The sequence below is a fragment of the Bombina bombina genome, chromosome 3, assembly GCF_027579735.1.
Source record: "Bombina bombina isolate aBomBom1 chromosome 3, aBomBom1.pri, whole genome shotgun sequence".
Classification (NCBI taxonomy): domain Eukaryota; kingdom Metazoa; phylum Chordata; class Amphibia; order Anura; family Bombinatoridae; genus Bombina; species Bombina bombina.
In genome coordinates this window covers 305142700-305160182 of record NC_069501.1, presented here as the reverse complement: position 1 = coordinate 305160182, position 17483 = coordinate 305142700, and the positions used below count along the sequence as shown (strand labels likewise).

At 39.7% G+C, this 17483-nt stretch overlaps 1 protein-coding gene across 3 annotated transcripts in view; it reads left to right on the top strand.

Annotated features, from left to right (window-relative positions):
* Positions 1-17483, top strand: part of MAP3K15 (mitogen-activated protein kinase kinase kinase 15) — a 551607-nt gene that overhangs the window by 219936 nt on the left and 314188 nt on the right. For 2 of the 3 annotated variants that reach the window (XM_053706395.1, XM_053706394.1), the window contains exon 4: positions 5476-5669. In XM_053706395.1, coding sequence (XP_053562370.1) covers positions 5476-5669 — 194 coding nt within the window. Of the gene's footprint in view, positions 1-3177; positions 3232-5475; positions 5670-17483 lie in introns of all 3 variants that reach the window. The other variant, XM_053706393.1, reaches the window with a different exon arrangement.

The window sequence follows — 17483 nt, the reverse complement described above, 5'->3', positions numbered from 1 at the left end:
TGGATCTCAAGATCCTAAACCAATTCCTAAGAGTTCCATCTTTCAAGATGGAGACCATTCGGACTATCTTACCATTGATCCAGGAGGGTCAATATATGACCACCGTGGACTTAAAGGTTGCGTATCTGCACATTCCTATCCACAAAGATCATCACCAGTTCCTCAGGTTCGCCTTTCTGGACAAGCATTATCAGTTTGTGGCTCTTCCTTTCGGGTTGTCCACTGCGCCGCAAATCTTCACGAAGGTGCTAGGGTCCCTTCTGGCGGTTCTAAGGCCCGGGGCATAGCAGTGGCGCCTTATCTAGATGACATTCTAATTCAAGCGTCGTCCTTCCAACTAGCCAAGTCTCACACGGACTTAGTTTTGGCCTTTCTAAGGTCTCACGGGTGGAAAGTGAACGTAAAAAAGAGTTCTCTTCCCCCCCCCCCCTCACAAGAGTTTCATTTCTAGGGACTCTGATAGACTCGGTGAACATGAAAATATTTCTGACGGAGGTCAGGAAATCAAAGATTTTGTCCACCTGCCGAGCTCTTCATTCCATTCCTCGGCCGTCAGTGGCTCAGTGTATGGAGGTAATCGGACTAATGGTAGCAGCAATGGACATAGGTCCGTTTGCTCGCTTGCATCTCAGACCACTGCAACTATGCATGCTCAATCAGTGGAATGGGGATTATGTGGATTTATCTCCTAAGATAAATCTGGATCAAGAGACCAGAGACTCTCTTCTTTGGTGGTTGTCACAGGATCATCTGTCCCAGGGAATGTGTTTCCGCAGGCCAGAATGGGTTATAGTGACGACAAACGCCAGTCTTCTGGGCTGGGGTGCAGTCTGGAATTACTCGGGAGGAGGCTCTCCTACTGATAAATATTCTGGAATTAAGAGCGATATTCAATGCTCTCCAGGCATGGCCTCAGCTGGCTTCGGCCAGATTCATCAGGTTTCAGTCGGACAACATCACGACTGTGGCTTATATCAATCATCAGGGCGGAACAAAGAGTTCCTTAGCTATGATAGAGATCTCAAGGATAATCCAATGGGCAGAGGCTCACTCTTGCCATCTGTCAGCGATCTATATCCCAGGTGTAGAGAACTGGGAGGCAGATTTTCTAAGTCGTCAGACTTTTCATCCGGGGGAGTGGGAACTCCATCAGGAGGTGTTTGCTCAGCTGGTTCGGCTATGGGGCACACCAGAGTTGGATCTGATGGCGTCTCGTCAGAACGCCAAACTTCCTCGTTACGGCTCCAGGTCAAGGGATCCTCAGGCTGTACTGATAGATGCACTAGCCGTACCCTGGTCGTTCAACCTGGCTTATGTGTTTCCACCTTTCCCTCTCCTTTCACGTCTGATTGCCAGAATCAAACAGGAGAGAGCATCTGTGATTTTGATAGCGCCTGCGTGGCCACGCAGGACTTGGTATGCAGACCTGGTGGACATGTCATCCCTTCCACCATGTTCTCTGCCATTGAGACAGGACCTTCTGAGCCAGGGTCCATTCAAGCATCCAAATCTAATTTCTCTGCAACTGACTGCTTGGAGATTGAACGCTTGATTCTATCAAAGCGGGGTTTCTCTGAGTCAGTCATAAATACCTTGATTCAGGCTCGAAAGCCTGTTACCAGGAAAATTTATCATAAGATATTGCGTAAATATCTTTTTTGGTGCGAATCCAAAGGCTTCTCCTGGAGTAAAATCAGGATTCCTAGGATTTTGTCTTTTCTCCAAGAGGGATTGGAGAAAGGATTATCAGCTAGTTCCCTAAAGGGACAGACATCTGCTCTGTCTATTTTGTTGCACAAGCGTCTGGCAGATGTTCCAGAAGTTCGGGCTTTTTGTCAGGCTTTAGTTAGAATTAAGCCTGTGTTTAAACCTATTGCTCCGCCATGGAGTCTAAATTTAGTTCTTAGAGTTCTTCAGGGGGTTCCGTTCGAACCCATGCATTTCATAGACATTAAGCTTTTATCTTGGAAAGTTTTGTTCCTAGTTTCTATCTCGAATAGTTTCTGAACTATCTGCATTACAATGTAACTCTCCTTATCTTGTGTTCCATGCTGATAAGGTGGTTTTGCGTACCAAGCCTGGGTTCCTACCTAAATTTGTTACTAACAGGAATATCAATCAAGAAATTGTTGTTCCTTCTCTGTGTCCTAATCCTTCTTGTAAGAAGGAACGTCTGTTGCACAACTTGGACGTGGTGCGTGCTTTGAAATTTTATTTGCAGGCAACCAAACCACCTTTTCAAAATTTTATAAATTTGATACTTTTGCTTCTTTGGAGGCTATTTTTGGGAGAAAGGTTTTGCAAGCAGTGGTGGCTTCCATTTAGGTTCCTGTCTTGTCCCTCCCTTCATGCGTTTTTTAAAGCTTTGGTATTGGTATCCCACAAGTTAGGATGAATACGTGGACTCGGTACATCATGCAAAAGAAAACAAAATTTATGCTTACCTGATAAATTTCTTTCTATTGCGATGTACCGAGTCCACGGCCCGCCCTGTCTATTCAAGACAGATAGTATTTTTTTTTTATGTAAACTTCAGTCACCTCTGCACCTTATAGTTTCTCCTTTTCTTCCTTGGCCTTCGGTCGAATGTCTGGGGGGTGGAGTTAAGGGGGGAGCTATATAGACAGCTCTGCTGTGGTGCTCTCTTTGCTACTTCCTGTCAGGAAGGACAATATCCCACGAGTTAGGATGAATCCGTGGACTCGGTACATCGCAAAAGAAAGAAATTTATCAGGTAAACATAAATTTTGTTTTTTGCAAAACTACTGCAATAAAGTGCTCCACATGCACGCTCCTGAGCTTACGTCCCTGCTTTCACAAGATAACAAAGAAAATGTAAACAACCTTTAGAATTTAGATTTATGTAGCCTTTCTCTTCTTTTTTAACATAGAAAATCATTTAATAATCTTCAACAAAACTTGGACAGAGAACATGAGGCAAATTAGTAAGATATTGTTTCCATGTTATTAAATATTTTAAAAAAAAAATGACCAATCATATTTACTAAAATGTTTAGTATTTTTAGTAGCTACAAGTCTATAGCAAAATACCAGATTATTTCAACCACTCAAAAGTTGTATACATAAACAAATAGAAGTCTTGTTCAACTCTGTGTGTTTATTTGTATTTCATTGTAAACTTTGATCTTGTTTGCTTTTTTATTGTCTGAATTACAGATGCACGAGATGTCAAGGCACTGGTTCCAAGGTGCCAACTCACTTTTGAATGAGGTTGGCACCTTAAAATGTGTGACATATGCATGGCATTCTTTACATTTATTTGTTGTTTTTCTAGCATGGAGTTGATGGCCCTTTCTGCTCACACATTTTTTTTTTCTAGCTGTGATTAACTTGCAGGACATTGGCTTTTGAGCTTTCATTTTGTATTTGTAATAATAATCTATGAATTTACTCTATAAGATTTATTGTAATATGACTGCTATTTTGTTCCATTAAAATGATGGACATTAAAAAGCATTTAATCTATGTAAAATACAGTGACTGTCTGCCTTAACTTGTCACCCTGTTTTCAAGAGATTTTCCTTCAAAAGCAGTTTTGAGCACTGCTGACAGAGGGCTAGATTACGAGTGGAGCGCTATTTATTGCTCCCACTTGTAGAAGTAAGCTTTTTGCATGCATTGGGCAGCGCCGTATTACAAGTTGACAGTAAAAGGTTTTCACACGACCGCTAACCTGATGCTCGCAAACAGCCGGAGTTACAATAGCGCAACTGTTATCATATTCCCCCACAAAAGTCAATGGAGCAAGAAAAGTGGGGGGAAAACAAACACCCTACTCACACGCAAACCCTATCGGATTTTCTCAAGTGTGCTAACCTGACATGAAAATGTGAATATTGCACATTCCAATGTTCTTCACATCTTTATATATATATATGAATATTGCATAAGTATGCTTTAACATCTTTTCATCTACTTGTTAGCAAAGGGCTCCAATGCACTAACGTATATATGTCTTTATATGTATACATATCTATTCATGTGTATATATGTCTTTATATGTATACATATCTATTCATGTGTATATATGTCTTTATATGTATACATATCTATTCATGTGTATATATGTCTTTATATGTATACATATCTATTCATGTGTATATATGTCTTTATATGTATACATATCTATTCATGTGTATATATGTCTTTATATGTATACATATCTATTCATGTGTATATATGTCTTTATATGTATACATATCTATTCATGTGTATATATGTCTTTATATGTATACATATCTATTCATGTGTATATATGTCTTTATATGTATACATATCTATTCATGTGTATATATGTTGGTAAACACATATATACACATATAAATATATATACATATTTAGACATATGTATGTATCTCTATGTTAAAGCCCCTTGCCTGCCTTTTTTAACACCTGCGACTTCATATCTTTGAGCCCTTATAACTTTTTTTGTGCAATATTTTTTTTTCTAATTTTTATTAGATAGTGTTATAACGAGTGTAACTGTACTTTTAAATGTATTTTTGCTGTGTTTTGTGACACTTTTTTATCTCGCGTAACAGTTCACTAGAGGTCTGAGATCACGGTAATCATTCTAGCATAAATTGCGATTGTGCACACGTGTTCACATTTACTTTTAATTTGTAATACGAGCGCTCCTTCCGACGCGTGCAAACAGCTTGCAAAAAGTTTTTTGTTCTTTTTAATATTTAGCTGTTGTCATCCTGTTTTTTTGTTTTTGTTTTTTTGTCTGTACTTTTCCAATGAGAAAGCCTTAAACAAATATGAAACCCCAAATATTTATTTAATGATTCAGAGCATACAATTTTAAGATACTTTCCAGTTTACATTTGCTTTATTCTCTTACTATCCTTTGTTAAAGGAGCAGCAATTCACTACTGGGAGTTAGATAAACAAATCAGCAGTTAGCTCCCAGTTAGGAATTGCTGATACCAAGGGAACAAAGCAAATTAAATAAAAGAAGTAAATTAGAAAGTTGTTTAAAATTGCATGCTCTGTCTAAATCATGAAAGTTTTTAAGTTTGACTATAGATTAAAGGACAAGGGGAATTGTCACACTGGGATCTCTATAGCTATCACATTTCTTCGCTTCACATACAAATTATTACTGTTTAATATTAGCATGAACCTGTACTAACAAATGTTTGTCTGAAAAAATGATAGAATCAAAGCCATTGCTATAATTGCCATTATATTATATGTGGCTATCAAGGTATCTTAATATCTGAGTCTTACATTTAACCACTCAGTAGAGCAAAAATTGTTAGAAGCTTCTGTAAAAATCAATGTTGTTTGTTTTTTTTAACCACCAACAACCAAGCTTACCAACCAGCGTTTGCTTTGGCTCTGTATAATATTATAGCAAAAATGTTTTTGCATTCTAATTCTCTTATAATTTTTGTAAGAATCTCATTGACACTATTTTTGTTTTCTGCTCATTTTTAATCTTCGCAGGCTTCAAGTGGTAACTATTACTTTATTTCATACATTGAGACACCCTCTGGGGATTATTTTTGTTGCGAGAGTGATGCTCAGCGTAGAGCCTCTGAATATATGCAACCAAACTGGGACAACCTCTTGGGGCCTTTGTGTATGCCTTTAATGGACAAGTTCATAAGCCTACTGAAAGATATTCATATTACTTCATGGTAAGTGTACCTGATATTTATACAGTAAAATGTCTTCTTGCAGCAGTTGCCCTATATGTCCTTCTGTGTATAAGAAATACAATCTTCAGCTAGCGGAAACTTAAAAGGGCACTAAATATATTTCATGCATCTCCCTCTGATAATTGGGGCTGCCGTTATGGAACCTAGGTGATACTGCAGGTATCTGAGAGAGTTGCTGCACATACAGTATGTAAACATGTTAGCACTGGAATGTAGTGAAAGAAAGATTTCAACATGGCGGAACTCATGACTAGAGGGAGGTGGGGAATATCCTCAACTCAAAAAGAAATACAAAGAGTCTCAGAATCCTATGCAGATCTTATAAAAAATGGAATGATTGCATTACTTGACATTCATTTATTCATCTGAGAAACTAAGATTTCTGTCACAATTCTGGTTCAAACCCTGAAATGTGTGTCATTTTAAAGTTACTTTGCCCCCACAACTCTGTATATGTGTATATATGTATGTATGTGTGTGTGTGTATGTGTGTATATATATATATATATATATATATATATATATATTCATTCTTCAATCCAGTTTATTTATTTATACAGTGATCACATTGTATTTTAGAGGATGATTGCTAGACGTAGTAATTTACAACCAAAATATATTAGTGTAGGGATTTATGGCATCAAAATCAGTCATATTTCGCTCAATTGCTTGGGCTTCTTTAAATTTGCTGAGTAACTGCATGCAGGAACAGGGAAAAAATGAAAAGGGGAAGGAAGAACATAAATGGTTATTAATATTTAATCAACATGCTACTGTACTTGTGAGTATTTTACAAAGCAAGTAGTGAATTGGTGGTGATTTTCTGTGTTTATAGAAGATAGGATAGATAATTAGCACCATACTGGTATTCTTATGTAGTTCAAGATTAGTGATGGCTACACCCTAGATGTTTTGGAGCTACATTTCCCATGGTGCTTAGAAACTCTGCAGTCTATTTGAGCATCATGGGAAATGTCATTCCGAAAAATCACAAATCGAAAATTGCAGAATTTATAAATATTTGTGCCCACTGCTTGTCCCAACCAGGAGTTGCAAGTGAAGCTCCCTCAAAATTGATGGAGCTGGGTCTATCTTTAAACCGTTCACTTCTCAGTGCGTAGAACGAGTTCCTCTGTGTTTTTTTATTAAGACTTCACTAAAATATCTTCAGAAACTGACAGAGCAGAGAACAAATTTATATTAGTAAAAACCCACCCTCTATAAAACAAACCACTCTAAACGATATGAAAAGAAAACCTGAAACAGGTAAAGAGAATAAAACAAAAACAAATTTAAGCTTTGAAATAATGAGACACAACTATAAACTATACTATGTAATGTAAATTGAATGAATGCCCTATAAATGTAAATGGGGTGAATGCCCTATAAGAAAACATTGTCCTCTTTACAAGGCCCATCTGCAACCTCACAATCATCTATGCCAACGTCATAGGGTGAAGTGACTCTCAGTACCTGATTACCTAAAGTTTGTCATAATATTGCTATGTTATAAAGCTATCTGCATTGCAAATAGAAAGTTCATTTGTTCTAAAGCAGGGGTCAGCAACTTTGGGCCCCCAGATGTTTTGGAACTACATTTCCCATGATGCTGAGACACTCTTTAGGCTGTCTGAGCATCATGGGAAATGTAGATCCAAAACATCTGGGGGCCCAAGGTTGCTGACCCCTATTCTAAAGTGTTCAAAAACATATGTGAAGGTTATGTTGTGATGTGAGGGTTCTCTCATACTTGCAGAATGTTCTATACAATCCCCCTGATGTAAGAAATGCAAATCACTAATACACTTTAGCAGTTATATCCCTTAAATTACAGGTGTTTGGATTGATCTCTTTGTACAGTGTGTAATATCAATAAAAATTTTCATGTGCAAAATTAACCTAATCAGTTCCAAAGTAACAGTTAAACTTGCAAATTAATTATTAATGCATTTGAGCTTGGTATACTGGGCATGTGTATAATGTGTGTTATATTTATTCATTATACTGTAACATTACATATTTTATAATTTTTTTAAACTTCATTTATTGCAAAGAAAATAGATTTTTAATTTTGCAAGATTTGCCCTAGAATGAAGATTAACAATACAGGGTATTCATATCTCACAGAAGAAAGTGACCACAATGTGCCCTGTTTACAATAATAGACTTAAAAAATAAATGTAAAAAAATTGCAAGATTTCCTTCAGAGGCGAGATGAGGCACAGTTAATGACGAAGTGCATAGCCTTTGATAAATCGCCCCCTATTAAAACACTCCAAACTGTAATTTCTCTCTGTACAGAACTATATACTGCAAGAAAATCTTGTGACTACTGGTCACAAAGTGCATATATCTGCAAAATTACATAGCTCTGGACTCAGTAGTGTTTTTATTTATAATACAAATTTGTTTGATTAAGGTATGTAGCATCCCATACCTCTCAGATGCCTTCTGTTTCTTCTCATAACTTTTCCAGTTACCACTTCATATGATCTGATTCCTACATGAGCTTGTATGCTTGTTTTATGCCACTCTGTTTCCTTGTTTGTTGGACACTGTACCTGTTCCTCAACACATAGAGACTGCAGATATTTGGCTCCTGTACAGATTTTGGTGCCTTCCTTTCATTATTTGATCCTGTACTAATGTAGTAGTAAACTCCCTCTCATTGGGACTAATGATTTAGTTTTACTACACTCTAAGCCCTGCATTGGTGTGTTGTGAGATTCCAACTATACCAGGTAAGGATTGTTTCCCGATGGCAAGGCCTTTTGCAGTAGCCTCTTAGCCGTGTTTACTACCAACTCCACTTTCCCATTGCTCTTAGTGTATCCTGGTGCCGAGGTAACCAGGTCAAAGTCCCATTCTCTACTCAAATATTTAAACTCTGTTGATATAAACTTGGGTCCATTATCTGAACATACATTATCTGGGGTTCCATATCTGGCAAAGTAGGTCTTTAACTTTCTTATTACAGTGGGAGAGCTTGTATCCTTTAGATTATCTGTCTCCCAGAAGTTAGTCATAATCCAATGTTATTAAATACTTCTTTCCACAAAATGTGACCAAATATGTTGCAAACTTTTTTCAAGGTCTAGCTGGGATTCCATGGGGCATTAATATTTCTTTCTGCATTCATTCCTAGCCAGTAAACACTTGGCTCTTTGTAAGCATCCTTCCACACCTAAATAGCAAGAATGTATTTGTGACATAATATTCATTCAGAGCAATCTGATGGAATAATTACCCTCTCTAATTTAAATAAATCTTTTATACTCCGTTATATCTGATATTATTTTATATCTTAATACTTGTTTCTTTGCATGAGGCCATCCCCTCAACACAATTTGCTTCACTTGTAATGCCTTGTCTTTATCTGTACTTTATTGTATGGCAATAAGCCTTCTCTTTGAGATGGATAGATGTTGTAGCCTGTTTCATTTTAGTGCTCCACATAGCCCACCATGAAACCTTCTATGTAGATAAGCCCTACTTAGGCCCAGATTACAAGGGGCACACTAGTGCTAGCTCAATATCACTGGATTGCGCTACAATTGGCATGCAAATTGATATTACAAGTCCATGATAAAACAGATTTACTAGAGAAGGTTTAGAGCAGCCAACATCTCTTTAGCGCGTCCTATGCTTTCAATGGAGATCACGACCATGCTAAATATCGCTCATATTACATGTTGAAAAAATAGCACTTGAAGAATTAGTATGATCTGAGACCTGAAGTAAAGTGTAAGGGTCAAAATAACAGTTGCACAAAACACATGTATTAAAATAAAGTATTACACTCATATATAAATCTTTTTAATAAAAAAATGGTTTATTATTGAAAAACGGTATATATTTTCTCTTGTTAAGTGTATCCAGTCCACGGATCATCCATTACTTGTGGGATATTCTCCTTCCCAACAGGAAGTTGCAAGAGGATCACCCACAGCAGAGCTGCTATATAGCTCCTCCCCTCACTGCCATATCCAGTCATTCTCTTGCAACTCTCAACTAAGATGGAGGTCGTAAGAGGACTGTGGTGTTTTATACTTAGTTTATTTCTTCAATCAAAAGTTTGTTATTTTTAAATGGTACCGGAGTGTACTGTTTATCTCAGGCAGTATTTAGAAGAAGAATCTGCCTGCGTTTTCTATGATCTTAGCAGAAGTAACTAAGATCCTTTGCTGTTCTCACATATTCTGAGGAGTGAGGTAACTTCAGAGTGGGAATAGCGTGCAGGTTTTCCTGTAATAAGGTATGTGCAGTTAAAATATTTTTCTAGGGATGGAATTTGCTAGAAAATGCTGCTGATACCGAAGTAATGTAAGTAAAGCCTTAAATGCAGTGATAGCGACTGGTATCAGGCTTATTAATAGAGATACATACTCTTATAAAAGTGTATTTTAAAACGTTTGCTGGCATGTTTAATCTTTTTTTACATATGTTTGGTGATAAAACTTATTGGGGCCTAGTTTTTTTCCACATGGCTGGCTTGACTTTTGCCTAGAAACAGTTCCCTGAGGCTTCCCACTGTTGTAATATGAGTGGGAGGGGCCTATTTTGGCGTTTTTTTGCACAGCAAAAATTACAGACACAGACATCCAGCTTCTTCCTGCATGATCCAGGACTTCTCTGAAGGGCTCAAAAGGCTTCAAAAGTCGTATTGAGGGAGGTAAAAAGCCACAGTAGAGCTGTGGCAGTTGTTGTGACTGTTTAAAAAACGTTTTTGTCATTTGTTATTCCGTTTTTGGTATTAAGGGGTTAATCATCCATTTGCAAGTGGGTGCAATGCTCTGCTAACTTATTACATACACTGTAAAAATTTCGTTAGTGTAACTGCATTTCTCCTGTTAAGTGTAGTCAGTCCACGGGTCATCATTACTTCTGGGATATTAACTCCTCCCCAACAGGAAGTGCAAGAGGATCACCCAAGCAGAGCTGCTATATAGCTCCTCCCCTCTACGTCACACCCAGTCATTCTCTTGCACCCAACTAATAGATAGGATGTGTGAGAGGACTGTGGTGATTATACTTAGTTTTTATATCTTCAATCAAAAGTTTGTTATTTTAAAACAGCACCGGAGTGTGTTGTTCCTTCTCAGGTAGAATTTGAAGAAGAATCTACCTGAGTTTTTGGATAATTTTAGCCGGCGTAGCTAAGATTCATTTTGCTGTTCTCGGCCATTCTGAGGAGTGAGGTAAACTTCAGATCAGGGGACAGCGGGCAGGTTCACCTGCAAAGAGGTATGTTGCAGTATATTATTTTCTGAGGAATGGAATTGACTGAGAAAATACTGCCAATACCGATATAATGTAAGTTCAGCCTTAAATGCAGTAGTAGCAACTGGTATCAGGCTGTTTATGTATATATGTGTACACTTCAGTATTCTGGGGAATGGCACTTCTCTGGGTAATACTATATGCATATAATTTTTAGCCTAACTTGCAGTGGGAACGTCTAGCAACAGGCTGTTTAATGACATTTCATGTTATTTGATTTTAAACGTTTTTGCTGGCATGCTAAATTGTTTAATTATCTGAGGTACTGGGTGAAAAATTGTTTTTGGGCACTGTTTTTCCACTTGGCTGTCGTTTATTTTAATTTAAGACAGTTTACTGAACTTCCCTCACTGCTGTGGGTGAGGGGGAGGGGCCTATTTTGGCGCTTTTGCTACGCATCAAAAATTCGGTCAAAAGTCTGTTTCTCTTCCTGCATGATCCGGATCGTCTCTACAGAGCTCAAGGGTCTTCAAAAATTATTTTGAGGGAGGTAATCACTCACAGCAGACCTGTGAGATTGTGCTTTGACTGTGATAAAAAACGTTTATATTTTGTACATTTTTTTCTGCTATTAAGGGTTAGTTATCCATTACTAATGGGGGCAATCCTTTGCTAAATTTATGCCTTTACTGGGAAAAATCTGGTTTTTATAATTTTTCCGGTTCCTTATTATTAAACTGTCATAATTTTTTTCTGTGCTTCATAAAGGCACATTGCGTTTTCCATAATACTTGTAATTTGAGTGAAAAGTATTTCCAAGCTTGCTAGTTTAATTGCTAGTTTGTTAAACATGTCTGACTCAGAGGAATATCTCTGTGCTATATGTGCAAAAGCCAAGGTGGAGCCCAATAGAAATTTATGTACTAATTGCATTGATGCTACTTTGAATAAGAGTCATTCTGTACAAATTGAACATCATTCACCAAACAACGAGGGGGAAGTTATGCCGACTAACTTGCCTCACGTGTCAGTACCTGCATCTCCCGCTCGGGAGGTGCGTGATATTGTAACGCCGAGTACTTCAGGGCGGCCATTACAAATCACACTACAGGACATGGCTAATGTTATGACTGAAGTTTTGTCTAAATTACCAGAACTTAGAGGTAAGCGAGATCACTCTGGGGTGAGAACAGAGTGCGCTGATAATATTAGGGCCATGTCAGATACTGCGTCACAATTTGCAGAACATGAGGACAGAGAGCTTCATTCTGCGGGTGACGGATCTGATCCAAATAAACTGGATTCAGACATTTAAAATTTTAAGTTTAAGCTGGAAAACCTCCGTGTATTACTAGGGGAGGTGTTAGCGGCTCTGAATGATTGTAACACAGTTGCAATACCAGAAAAAATGTGTAGGTTGGATAAATATTTTGCGGTACCGTCGAGTACTGACGTTTTTCCAATACCTAAAAGACTTACTGAAATTGTTACTAAGGAGTGGGATAGACCCGGTGTGCCTTTCTCACCCCCTCCTATATTCAGAAAGATGTTTCCAATAGACGCCACCACACGGGACTTATGGCAAACGGTCCCTAAGGTGGAGGGAGCAGTTTCTACTTTAGCTAAGCGTACTACTATCCCGGTGGAGGATAGCTGCGCCTTTTCAGATCCAATGGATAAAAAGTTAGAGGGTTACCTTAAGAAAATGTTTGTTCAACAAGGTTTTATATTACAACCCCTTGCATGCATTGCGCCTGTCACGGCTGCAGCAGCATTTTGGTTTGAGTCTCTGGAAGAGACCCTTGAATCAGCTCCATTGGATGAGATTACACACAAGCTTAAAGCCCTTAAGCTAGCTAATTCATTTATTTCTGATGCCGTAGTACATTTAACTAAACTTACGGCTAAGAATTCCGGATTCGCCATTCAGGCACGCAGAGCGCTGTGGCTAAAATCCTGGTCAGCTGATGTTACTTCTAAATCTAAATTACTTAACATACCTTTCAAAGGGCAGACCTTATTCGGGCCCGGTTTGAAGGAAATTATCGCTGACATTACAGGAGGTAAAGGCCATGCCCTGCCTCAAGACAGAGCCAAACCTAGGGCTAGACAGTCTAATTTTCGTGCCTTTCGTAACTTCAAGACAGGAGCAGCATCAACTTCCTCTGCACCAAAACAGGAAGGAGCTGTTGCTCGCTACAGACAAGGCTGGAAACCTAACCAGTCCTGGAACAAGGTCAAGCAGGCCAGGAAACCTGCTGCTGCCCCTAAGACAGCATGAAGTGAGGGCCCCCGATCCGGGAACGGATCTAGTGGGGGGCAGACTCTCTCTCTTCGCCCAGGCTTGGGCAAGAGATGTCCAGGATCCCTGGGCGTTAGAGATCATATCTCAGGGATATCTTCTGGACTTCAAAGCCTCTCCCCCAAAAGGGAGATTTCATCTTTCAAGGTTGTCAACAAACCAGATAAAGAAAGAGGCGTTTCTACGCTGTGTACAAGATCTTTTACTAATGGGAGTGATCCATCCGGTTCCGCGGTCGGAACACGGACAAGGGTTTTACTCAAATCTGTTTGTGGTTCCCAAGAAAGAAGGAACCTTCAGACCAATCTTGGATTTAAAGATCCTAAACAAATTCCTAAGAGTTCCATCGTTCAAAATGGAAACTATTCGGACAATTTTACCCATGATCCAAAAGGGTCAGTACATGACCACAGTGGATTTAAAGGATGCCTACCTTCATATACCGATTCACAAAGATCATTACCGGTATCTAAGGTTTGCCTTCCTAGACAGGCATTACCAGTTTGTAGCTCTTCCATTCGGGTTGGCTACGGCTCCAAGAATCTTCACAAAGGTTCTGGGTTCTCTTCTGGCGGTGCTAAGACCGCGAGGAATTTCGGTGGCTCCGTATCTAGACGACATTCTGATACAAGCGTCAAGCTTTCAAACTGCCAGGTCTCATACAGAGTTAGTACTGGCATTTCTAAGGTCGCATGGGTGGAAGGTGAACGAAGAGAAGAGTTCTCTCTTACCACTCACAAGGGTTCCCTTCTTGGGGACTCTTATAGATTCTGTAGAAATGAAGATTTACCTGACAGAAGACAGGTTAACAAAGCTTCAAAATGCTTGCCGTGTCCTTCATTCCATTCAACACCCGTCAGTGGCTCAATGCATGGAGGTAATCGGCTTAATGGTAGCGGCAATGGACATAGTACCCTTTGCACGCCTACATCTCAGACCGCTGCAATTGTGCATGCTAAGTCAGTGGAATGGGGATTACTCAGATTTGTCCCCTACTCTGAATCTGGATCAAGAGACCAGAAATTCTCTTCTATGGTGGCTTTCTCGGCCACCTCTGTCCAGGGGGATGCCATTCAGCAGACCGGATTGGACAATTGTAACAACAGACGCCAGCCTACTAGGTTGGGACGCTGTCTGGAATTCCCTGAAGGCTCAGGGATCATGGACTCAGGAGGAGAGTCTCCTTCCAATAAACATTCTGGAATTGAGAGCAGTTCTCAATGCCCTTCTGGCTTGGCCTCAGTTAACAACTCGGGGGTTCATCAGGTTTCAGTCGGACAACATCACGACTGTAGCTTACATCAACCATCAAGGAGGGACAAGAAGCTCCCTAGCGATGATGGAAGTATCAAAGATAATTCGCTGGGCAGAGTCTCACTCTTGCCACCTGTCAGCGATCCACATTCCTGGAGTGGAGAACTGGGAGGCGGATTTCCTAAGTCGTCAGACTTTTCATCCGGGGGAGTGGGAACTTCATCCGGAGATCTTTGCCCAAATACTTCGACTTTGGGGCAAACCAGAGATAGATCTGATGGCGTCTCGCCAGAACGCCAAGCTTCCTTGTTACGGGTCCAGGTCCAGGGACCCGGGAGCAGTCCTGGTAGATGCTTTGACAGCACCTTGGACCTTCGGGATGGCCTATGTGTTTCCACCCTTCCCGATGCTTCCTCGATTGATTGTTAGGATCAAACAGGAGAGAGCATCGGTGATTCTGATAGCGCCTGCGTGGCCACGCAGGACCTGGTATGCAGATCTAGTGGACATGTCATCCTGTCCACCTTGGTCTCTGCCTCTGAGACAGGACCTTCTAATTCAGGGTCCTTTCAAACATCAAAATCTAATTTCTCTGAAGCTTGGAAATTGAACGCTTGATTTTATCAAAGCGTGGTTTTTCGGAGTCGGTTATTGATACCTTAATACAGGCTAGGAAGCCTGTTACCAGAAAGATTTACCATAAAATATGGCGTAAATACTTACATTGGTGCGAATCCAAGAGTTACTCATGGAGTAAGGTTAGGATTCCTAGGATATTGTCTTTTCTACAAGAAGGTTTAGAAAAGGGTTTGTCTGCTAGTTCCTTAAAGGGACAGATCTCAGCTTTGTCCATTCTTTTACACAAACGTCTGTCAGAAGTTCCAGACGTTCAGGCTTTTTGCCAGGCTTTGGCCAGGATTAAGCCTGTGTTTAAAACTGTTGCTCCACCATGGAGCTTAAACTTAGTTCTTAACGTTTTGCAGGGTGTTCCGTTTGAACCCCTTCATTCCATTGATATCAAGCTGTTATCTTGGAAAGTTCTGTTTTTGATGGCTATTTCCTCGGCTCGTAGAGTCTCTGAGTTATCAGCCTTACATTGTGATTCCCCGTATCTGATTTTTCATTCAGATAAGGTAGTTCTGCGTACTAAACCTGGGTTTTTGCCTAAGGTTGTCACTAACAAGAATATCAATCAAGAGATTGTTGTGCCATCATTGTGTCCTAACCCTTCTTCAAAGAAGAAACGACTTCTGCACAATCTAGATGTAGTCCGTGCCCTGAAATTTTATTTGCAGGCAACTAAAGATTTTTGCCAAACTTCTTCCCTGTTTGTCGTTTTTTCTGGACAGAGGAGAGGTCAAAAAGCTTCTGCTACCTCTCTCTCTTTTTGGCTTCGTAGCATAATACGTTTAGCCTATGAGACTGCTGGACAGCAGCCTCCTGAAAGAATTACAGCTCATTCCACTAGAGCTGTGGCTTCCACTTGGGCCTTTAAGAACGAGGCCTCTGTTGAACAGATTTGCAAGGCTGCAACTTGGTCTTCTCTTCATACTTTTTCCAAATTTTCCAAATTTGACACTTTTGCTTCTTTGGAGGCTGTTTTTGGGAGAAAGGTTCTTCAGGCAGTGGTTCCTTCCGTATAAAGATCCTGCCTGTCCCTCCCGTCATCCGTGTACTTTAGCTTTGGTATTGGTATCCCAGAAGTAATGATGACCCGTGGACTGACTACACTTAACAGGCGAAAACATAATTTATGCTTACCTGATAAATTCCTTTCTCCTGTAGTGTAGTCAGTCCACGGCCCGCCCTGTTTTTTATGGCAGGTCTAAATTTTTAAATTATACTCCTGTCACCACTGCACCCTATAGTTTCTCCTTTCTCGTTTGGTTCTCGGTCGAATGACTGGGTGTGACGTAGAGGGGAGGAGCTATATAGCAGCTCTGCTTGGGTGATCCTCTTGCACTTCCTGTTGGGGAGGAGTTAATATCCCAGAAGTAATGATGACCCGTGGACTGACTACACTACAGGAGAAAGGAATTTATTAGGTAAGCATAAATTATGTTTCTCTTGTTAAGTGTATCCAGTCCACGGATCATCCATTACTTGTGGGATATTCTCCTTCCCAACAGGAAGTTGCAAGAGGATCACCCACAGCAGAGCTGCTATATAGCTCCTCCCCTAACTGCCATATCCAGTCATTCTCTTGCAAGTCTCAACAAAGATGGACGTAGTAAGAGGAGAGTGGTGTATTATAGTTAGTTTCTTAACTTCAATCAAAAGTTTGTTATTTTTAAATGGTACCGTTGTGTACTGTTTTATCAAAGGCAGCATTAGAAGAAGAATCTGCCTGTGATTTCTATGATCTTAGCAGAAGTAACTAAGATCCATTGCCGTTCTCACATATTCTGAGGAGTGAGGTAACTTCAGAGGGGGAATGGCGTGCAGGTTTTCCTGCAATAAGGTATGTGCGGGATGGAACTTGCTAGAAAAATGTTGCTGATACCGGATTAATGTAAGTTAAGCCTAAATGCAGTGATTTAATAGCGACTGGTATCAGGCTTATTAACAGAGATACATACTCTTATAAAAGTGTAATATAAAACGTTTGCTGGCATGTTTAATCGTTTTTATATATGCTTTGGTGATAAAACTTATTGGGGCCTAGTTTTTTCCACATGGCTGGCTTTATTTTTGCCTAGAAACAGAGGCTTTCCACTGTTATAGTATAAAAGTTACAGTTGGTGCAGTTAAAATTACAAACTATGACATTCAGCTTCCCTCAGCAGTCCCCTGCATGCTATAGGACATCTCTGATGGGCTCAAAAGGCTTCAAACGTAGGAGCTGTGGCAGTTGTTATGACTGTTTAAAAAACATATTTTTCATTTTGTTAATCTGTTTTTTGTATTAAGGGGTTAATCATCCATTTGCAAGTGGGTGCAATGCTCTGCTAACTTGTTACATACACTGTAAAAACTTACGGCTAGATTTAGAGTTCGGCGGTAAAAGGGCTGTTAAC